The 9,325-nt window shown below is 34.0% G+C and overlaps 1 protein-coding gene across 2 annotated transcripts; it reads left to right on the top strand.

Moving 5' to 3' along the window:
• The first annotated feature begins 953 nt into the window (after positions 1-953).
• Positions 954-3,476, top strand: LOC111048951. 2 transcript variants are annotated; one of them, XM_022334938.2, is made up of 2 exons: positions 954-1,111; positions 3,025-3,476. In XM_022334938.2, the coding sequence occupies exon 2, from the start codon at positions 3,028-3,030 to the stop codon at positions 3,307-3,309; it is 282 nt and encodes a 93-aa protein (XP_022190630.1). In that variant the 5' UTR covers positions 954-1,111; positions 3,025-3,027; the 3' UTR covers positions 3,310-3,476. The 2 variants fall into 2 exon arrangements, with proteins under 2 accessions (XP_022190630.1, XP_039286271.1); XM_039430337.1 differs by having other exon boundaries at positions 958-1,111; positions 3,022-3,476.
• Positions 3,477-9,325: the final 5,849 nt, after the last annotated feature.

The raw sequence follows: 9,325 nt of genomic DNA on the forward strand, positions 1-9,325 counted from the left end.
TAATCAATTATCGATGAAGGATATACATATACTATACTCTGTACTCTGTATACATACCTCTCCCATGAAAATATACGTGTAACTCTCACTTCCTTGCTACCGGTTGCAACTTTCAATATAGCCTACTGTTCCAGCTTTACAACCTACAGTATTATTAAATCCGCTTCTATTATTTGTTTACAAGAATGTTCATTGTACAGAAAATAATTTGAAAAAGTTTATTTCTTCGATTTCTTGATGGTTTCAATTGAATGGAATATTGATCTTATCAATTACATGACTCATCGTCTGAAGGAGTGATGTCCTAGCTGCGTTGAAACGAATATTTCTGTGATGCTCTTCCCATCTCTTCTTGACATTTTTTCAAGGGACACATTACGCGGTATCGATTTTTTTGTTAAAGATGGCACGTTACAGAATCACACATCATTTATCAAATCTCTTTTTATAAAATAGTTGCCGATATAGTGTAATGTGCTTCTCATTAGAAAAGACGTAGTTTAGTTATTAATACGTTGAAACTCCGCTGACTGTAAATTCAATATAGCATTATAGGCCTAACAAAGATAATACAACTGTTGGATTCTATTTCTGTATAATCATTATCATACCTACCGTATTCTATTACATTAATTCAAATAGCAGTTTTAATTTTAGAATCGTTAAATAATTCTCTGATTTGTAAAATTCATTGACTAGTCATCAATATTGTTAGTTATCTTTAATTTATTATCAGCCCTAAAATGACGAACCAAAATATCTAGCATATTCTAAATGTTTAAAAAAATATATAACCCAATCTCTCATTATAAAAATATTCAATAGAAACACCGTGAAGGAGTTGAAAATTCCCAAACGTGTTACCTTGGCCAATATTTTCACGTCTTAAAAATTGCAAGGCGTATTGTACTCGCTCGTACATCCTGCGTAGCTGAGAGCAGAGACGACCGCTCAGTTAGCTAAGCTCGTGATGAAAGAGAAAGCTAGAGAACGTGTAGGTGACTGCCTGCCTCTGGTAATCGCAACGCACTGAGTATTGTACAAAAGAAGTTTGAGCTCGTCATCCTTATCCATCTTCAGAGATTGTACGCATTTTCTTTCTCAATTCAAGGTGAGCATCAAATTTTAAATTTCGCTTCTTCATATGTGATTGAAATATGAGATGATATTGATTTTTTATTATTCATTCCATCAATTTGAAATTTTTTCAACAAGGTGGTCGGGTTTGTTACAGTGAACGATGTATAAACCAACTACTATTTTGTCATTTAACGTAAGGCTTTTAAGCCTTACGTAAGTCTAACGTAGTAGATTGTAAGGCTTTCACATCGTAAAGTAAAATTAAAGATTTTGAAACTGTGTATAACATTAATAGATAAAATGAAATAATTAGTTAAAGTATCAGTGTGGACAAACTAAATTTGTATTTAAATTGAATATAAATTTATCTCAAAATAAATGATAAATTTGTATCATATAGACAAATGATCGTCTACAAACATCTAAGCTTGTTGAATAATAACATTGATAGTTCAGCATTCTTTGAAGGCTACCGACTGTATAGTTGATCAATCTAACTGTGAACTAAAGACAAGCCTCCTGATGTCCTGCTCTTATGTTCTCTACAACGTTATGCATTGTGTTATGTTCTTGTTACCATGTTAGAGCGCAGGTTTGTACAGGATCACAGAGTAAAATTTCCCTTTACATTATTATCGTCACATTTCGCTTTCACTAGAAGCTTACAAACGTGTCGTTGCTTATAAGCTTATTGGCAATAAAACGTCAAAATATTATTAATGTGACTAGTTCTCGCTTGTAGAACGTTTCACTGTTGCTTCAGCCAGTTAGTGTGATTGCGATTTTAGTGGGATAATAATTATTGTATTATTTGATTGTCAGGAGGCCCCACTGCCCACTACTGGTAATAGGCCTTTACAATTCATTAAAAACCATTTGATTCTTTGTTATCTAGATAATGTTATATAATAGACAATAAAAATGATTTAAATGAAATTTAGATGAAAAATATTTTTTTACCTTATTGAAATTGAACCTACTTGGCAAAATATTTCTCAATTTTTCCCTTGAAATAAAAATATCAATGTTGAATAAGATCAACTTCTCGAAATAATGATCAGAATCAATATATTTAACTGAATAGCCTGTGGAGATAAAAATAATAACTCTCACTTTTTGTGGCTAACAATATTTGCTTAGATTTGGTTGTTGGTACCGTACAAACTATATCAAACCATAGCTACTATAATACTATCCATAAGATTAAGCTTATCTCGATGGTGCTGAAAATACAGTACGTGAAATTGTAATTTTAAACTAGGGTTATTCCTAACTTTAAAAATTATTTCAATTAAATTTTTTTCATCAGTGAGAAAAAAGTGAACCAACATCAGATTTAAGTCAAAGAAGGTGTATTTTAAAATACAACTATATTATTATGATTTTTATAACTTTCATTGGAATACATTGTGGGCTATTCCCTATCTTATCAGAGTTACACCATTTCGAAAGTTTATATCGTAATGAGAGTATAACTTCATGATATAGAACTTCATAAAAATAATGATCATTACTCTGTATTACATGATATATTTTCATGAGAGTATAATTTCTTGAGATAATATTCTGAATATCATGAACAAACAGCAAAAATTGCCCTCCCCTAAGCACATGGACGCACCCTCTTGAATTTATAAAAAAATCATCTTCTTTATAAAGAAGCTCCCCCTATTCAAAAAAAATCGTTTGTAGTCACACTACTGACCTTCTTTGGGACCCCCAAGATTTGATCATAAGCCCCCCTTTCCCACCCCAAAGAATCTCAAGAACGCAGTCTGCGTTCAACCGCCCCCCGGTGGGCAACACCACCAGGCCTACACTCATTATTGCATTCTTATTCACGCCACAAAGTAAGAAAGCTCCTTCTCTGAGTAATTGACGCCAAGAGCAAGTTACAATAATTATTACAATTACTCACAATAATTAATTTTTTTTTGGAAGCAGACGATGATGCTGTTGCCGTGCATTCTACTGGCCATGGTGGCTGTGAGCGTGGCATCGCCGTACGACCCGAACGACCCCCTCCTGGACACGGTGCTGCCGAAAAAAGACACCGACTTCGAGGCGTTCTACTCACGGCAGGCGTACGGCGTGGCGACAGGCTCGTCACGGCCCGCTCACGGTCACGCCACCTTCTACCAGCACCGACATCCGGCACTCATCGACACCAACAACTCGCCTGCCTACGGGTTCCGGTTTGACGGCAAAAGGCGCTTCAATTTTGACTGATTCTCAAACGAATTCGATACATTTATAATAGGTTATGTGAAGTCCTAAGAATCTGGCTAACTGATTTCGAAATCCTCACAACAGCAAAAATAAAGTTTTATGATGCAAAAGATGTCATTTTGATGAATAAACCCTGATTAAAAAAATGTGGATAACTTCCTAGATAATTAAGCTTCTAAAATGATGTGTTTCATTTTTTCCCATTCTTCATTCGAGATTGTTTCTTTTGAAGGATATATAGAGTTTTAGCGTAGAGAAAAATACCATATAATACCATTAAAAAATAATAGAGAAAAAATAGAAGAAGATGGCGAACCTGCCTAAAGATCTCGTTGTCACAGTGAGTGATTAATTCATTTATTGTAAAATATCTGACTACTAGTCGTTTTTTCTAATAGCAAAAAGTGATTTAATAATAAGCAGTTCGTGATGGAAAACAACATTGAAGAATACCGTTACCATTGAATTATTCCTCTCTGGAATAAGAGTACCGTATTTTAAGTATTGAATCTCAGACTACAATTATTTTTGGAATCCTCATCATTCTTATGCAGATTGAATTCTCTTAGACAAAGTAACTTTAATATTCAATTAGGTAAACTTTACTCAACAAAAATATTTCTTAAATATAGAAATTGATTGACTTTGAATTATTCTAGTCAATTTATTATAGAAACATTGAATGCGAGAATACCATATCAAAACGGATGGTAGTGATTCATTGAGGAAACCAAGTACTCAATGCAGCATATTCCCATACGTGGAATCTGAATGAAAGATGGTTCGAATTGAAGGATTTTTATAGCTGTCTAATGAGGGGATTTTATTCGCCTCCTGCTTGTTCTAATGTAATGTTTGGAGGATAGGTGAGGGGGAAACTTCTAGTTAAGAAGGTGCACACGATATTCAATTCGGAATAGTTTATTAGTTTTACTCTGAAGATGAATAAGGAAACGAAGTGATCGTTACTTCCAGATAACGAAAATAACAAACATTTTGAAATAGTTCTAGATCCGGACCGACTAGCAAGCGGGTGGTAGTCCACCGCATGTCAATTCCTGGGAACATAAAACCGATCTTCGAATCTTTCTAAACCGGAAACCCTCAACCGGTTCCAAATTCTGGATAACTGTAAACCATTTACAAAATTAATCAATAGCTCCAGATTACATTTATTCTTTCAAATTGTTTCAGAGCACCCACTTTAACGTAACTTCGAGTGAGTTGTTTTTGGAGGAAAAATTTGTCTGATACAAATCACATGGCTAATAGTGGAAGATATAGTTTAGTTGAAATCGTTCATTACAAGACTGATTCAGCCTAGCTGATAAAATAAAGGAATAATGGAAATGTAGGCTATGAATAGGATAATAATTGCGCCCGGTTGCACAAAATAAATTTCAACTTTGATTGATTGCTTTCTGCTTTTTATTTCACGCTTCTATCTGTGATTAGTTCTTGTAGCAGTTAGCTGTAATTTATCACCGTTAAAATTTAACAGACTCTTGCGAAATTGGCAATAGGAGTTGGATTTCTTAGGTTTAATAACACTCACACGACTCTGAAAGAACTCGGGGTGATTCATTCAGTACTAGTACGTTGAATATTAACTATAAATTATTACGATACCCTATTTGATGAGAGTGGTGAAACTGTATATCTGAAAGTGAGAGAGTACACACCTCTATTAATACAGTATAAGACCCTTTCTCAAAATCATAAACTTTTCATATAGGTATTTATCAAATTATCCAAAATGAGTCGAAAGACGATCATATATTTTTTATGGTTGATATTTTGTTTCAAAGAAGAGCATAAACAGCAGGTATTCTTGAGGTCATTATCCATAGGGCAGACCAGTTATTTCCAGCCAGAGTTGATGAGAAGACGAAAAGCCAGTACACGTCGGAATAGAGGACGAATTATTACCATAATAGAAATATGAACTGGGATCGGGTCCAGGATGCTATAAAAGAGCATTCAGTATACAGTATACATCCAACCCACATATAAAAAGTGGAGGAATCTCGAAATATTTCGTAGAAGAGGTCAGTGGACGTGTTTTTGTTTTTGTTTTTAGATTTATTGCTCGACGATCGGTGCTTGATATCGGACCGATAATGGAAGGGTGCACTCATCTACTTTTTCTTATTTTGCTTCTTCCCTCTGTCGCATCCACAACTATTTTCAAAGTAACTCCGGCGCTACAGGATGAAAGAAGAGGGGAGTGAGGAGAGGGGTAGGAATAAATTAGGCCAGTAGTCTATGTCTGGTGGCTGGTGGCCAACCGTGGGACACTGTATATTGGTCCGTCTTCCTTTTCCCCATCAAACTCATTTTATAATAGTACTTCTTTCTAAAGAGGACAACTTTACACAAAAATATTAGTTTTGAAGATCTGTTGATCTCTGAACAAGTGAATTGGATGATTCTCGTAGATAATATTAACGTAGGATAATTAGGCTAATGTTGGTTAAGTTTGTTCTGTTTGATACTTTCAATTGAAAAACATCCAGTTGGTTACTTCTAAGTTCACCAATGACAGACAAGCTAGCCAATAAGATGGCAGCAAATTTGTTGTCATGACAACGGCCAATGGAAGCTAAGTAAGTGAGACAGAGAATGTATCAAATCCTATTGGCTCTAGTCATGGCAGCAAATGTTCACTTCCTAGACTTCTTAGTTCTTACTGTACTGTTCTTTTCTCAAAATCAAATCTAAGAATCAAAATGAAACCATATTCTTAAAAAAAAGATACTCTGAAAACACTCCAGATAATAGCTGAAGACTTGACTGGAGTGTGACAATTTATTATTTTCACAAAGAAAAAAATCGAAGTAGGTATTATTATTGTGATATTATGCGTCTCATCCAAACCCTTGAGAGTTTGTGGAATAGAAATAATGTTTTGTGGTCTACCAACAAGTATCCCATGGCTCCATCTGAAGGTATCAGCTAATTTAAATTGAGTTTTACAATGTTTTATTTTTTTAAGTGACGTTCAAGTCATGAGCCGGTAGGGTCTTTTTGAGAAGGTTTCTCAATTACAGTATCATGCCGATCTTATTAAGCCTAGTATAATTTGGGTGGTTGGTCCTCTGCAGGTAAGACTAAAGTGATGTTGGGGCTCTACAATTACACAGGAAAACAAATTACGTTATTTCCCATGGTGACCTCCCACATCGAAAATCTGGGAATGTAAAACCACCTAAAATTATTAGTTTTCCTTAAATCCTGACTTTCAAGTCCAGGTTTCAAGTGAATAATCAGGCCTGCTCGAATTTAGATGACATATTCATTCATTTATTCGTGGATACAATGACAAATCATATTCATGAGATGGGATGAGCTAGAATATTCAATTTAATGAAATTAAATATTATTTATATTGTTATGATTCCAAAACCTGAATGCACTATCAAAATAACCCATTCACATAAAATAAAGCTATTGTCGCTGCCATGGCTTACCAATCGCAGTGGTAATTATTTTTGGAGTTCAATTCTCTCTCTGAAATTTGTTTCATGAAATCACATGAGCTGATTAAACTATTTTGACCTAAATATAACTCCTTCAAATAGACCAGGTCAACTCGCTCCAATTATAAAACTTGAACAATGTGGTCATACCGTTATCAAAATTGGGTTGCAATGATCTCAGTGAGTGTCATCAGAAGATTTATCGATAAATAAGAGTGAGAAATGATTTACATCTTCCACCCTTTCAAACGCTAAGTAACATTGTGAAATACCTTTATTAAAGTGTCAGATGGACTTCTTTTTTTCTAGAAACATATAGACCCACAGCATTCACTAGAAAATGGTGAACTAGAACACTACAGGTTGATTCTTGTGGGAGAGTACAAAAAGTGTTTTAAAAAAGATGTCAGTAGTTAATGGAACAGACAGATTATAGTGCGGTGGTTAACCTGGAGCGTTCCTGAGGTTGAAACAATTCTGTTACATGGAGGAGTCGTGCGTGTAGTAATAAATTATTTCATTCAAGAGAAATGGATTGCCTTCAACGCACGCAACATCGCGGACTATTCTATTAACATTGATAAAACTATAAAACAAATCTTTCAACGCCTAAAAGTTCTCTAAACAGATACCCATATTTCTGGATCAATCCCATTTTTAAAACTATCGAATGGAAACATTTATCATCACTAGGGAATTGTAATATCTCATAGGTGATTCATTGACCTGCCTGGTAGGCAATGCATTCCATCTGTATGTTCTATGCTAATGTAGCCTATAAATGGAAGTTGCTTCAAAAATGTGTAATCAAAATCTCGAAACGTTATTCATTCATCCATTTAATAATGAATACTAGTTGAACATTCTATTCTTCTCAATAATAGAAATTTCTTCTATTTGTGTTGTCACTCTCCCGAAATATGACCTCTATAGGATTAAAATCGGGTGATGACTCACGTCATTTATCTTTAATGAAAGCTGTTACATTGAAAATCCCAGATTTCTGACAATTATTTACAGAAAAAAACTGAAATGCACATATTGTGATTCTGGAGATTTTACGTGATTCACTCTGAGAATAATTTCAAAATCCAATACTAACTAGTATTCAATATTCCCGTCACCCATATTCTCCCAAAAATGTCTCAGTGGGGGTTGATTATCATAATTGTTTTAGGAATTTGCCGCGGGCTATATAATTACTTGGGGCGTAATTTTACGACTATTAGTATGAATTATTCAAATTTTAGTCTATTAAAGTATTAGGAGAGCGAGAAGAATACAAAGTAGCTACACGGAAAGTTCACTTTATTGAATAAAGGTTCATATTTTTCTCCAAAATATTCTTGGAACGTTAATAAATATACGAAAGAGTGTAAAGAGTGTGAGAGCCGAAGTCCGATTAAATGAATTGCTGGAAAATTAATACAATGAAAGATACTGCTGTAACGGTATGTGTTTAATCAAATCTAGTACCGTATTTCGTTCTATATTCTATAATAGCTGATACTGTAAAAGCAATATTGCAGACTCATTCTGACTGACTCAATGATGTTCTGTATCTGTACGGTATGTGTCGTAGCCTATGTGTACGGAACAATTCTTGATACATTACTCATGATCATAGTTCATTTTTATATGAATGGGTAGACTGGAATAGGCACATTTAAATTTCAAACCCCTTCAATATCAGTATTTACTTTCATGGGAACTTTATAATATTGTGTAAGTAGCCGGTACTGATAAGCAGAATACTAAAGATTCCAATCGTTGTTTGAATATATAGGCCTATAAACATACATTTGAGCGAGTCATAAAATCGATGAAAGGTGAGAGCAAGGTAGCAAGGTAAGCTACATACGAGTGAATGAAACTGAATCGGAAAGACAACGGTAACGGTAAGATGAATTTCCTCATGAATAAAATTAATATTTTGAATATAAAGATGATCCGATAGTAAAATCATGTTCTTAGTTCCTTGAGAAGAATGCCGACAATGTAAGCCTACAGAGGTTGAAATAATTCTATTTTGAAAATGTTTAATGATATGAAAATATTTTCATTTTTTGCTTCAGTGCTCCATTATGGGTAGAGGATTCTAGCTCCCTATAAATTTATTTTCCTAATTTGAGTAATTTGTAGTTCATAGCACATTATGTGTAGAGGATTTTAGCTCCCTATAAATTTATTTTCCCAATTTGAGTATTTTGTAGTTCATAGCACATTATTTTAAACTTTATTCGCTATTCATAAACTTTGATTGATTCTATAACCAACGATGTACTACTTTAAAATTTTAGGTAACAGGAAGTAATCTACTCACAGTTATGACCATTCGTAATAAATTTAGATCGATACATAAATTTCTCAGGTATAGTCTATTTGTGAATGAAAATTTACCAAACATTTACTGTACTTGTTAAAAATGTGTAAATTCTGGAAAAGAGATTTTTGAGGGTGAAAATGATAATAAGATCGAGTAATATTATAGAAGTAACTTGAAACGAAAAGAAGAGAGATTGTTTGAATTTAATTTT

The sequence above is a fragment of the Nilaparvata lugens genome, chromosome 6 (genome assembly GCF_014356525.2).
Source record: "Nilaparvata lugens isolate BPH chromosome 6, ASM1435652v1, whole genome shotgun sequence".
Taxonomy (NCBI): domain Eukaryota; kingdom Metazoa; phylum Arthropoda; class Insecta; order Hemiptera; family Delphacidae; genus Nilaparvata; species Nilaparvata lugens.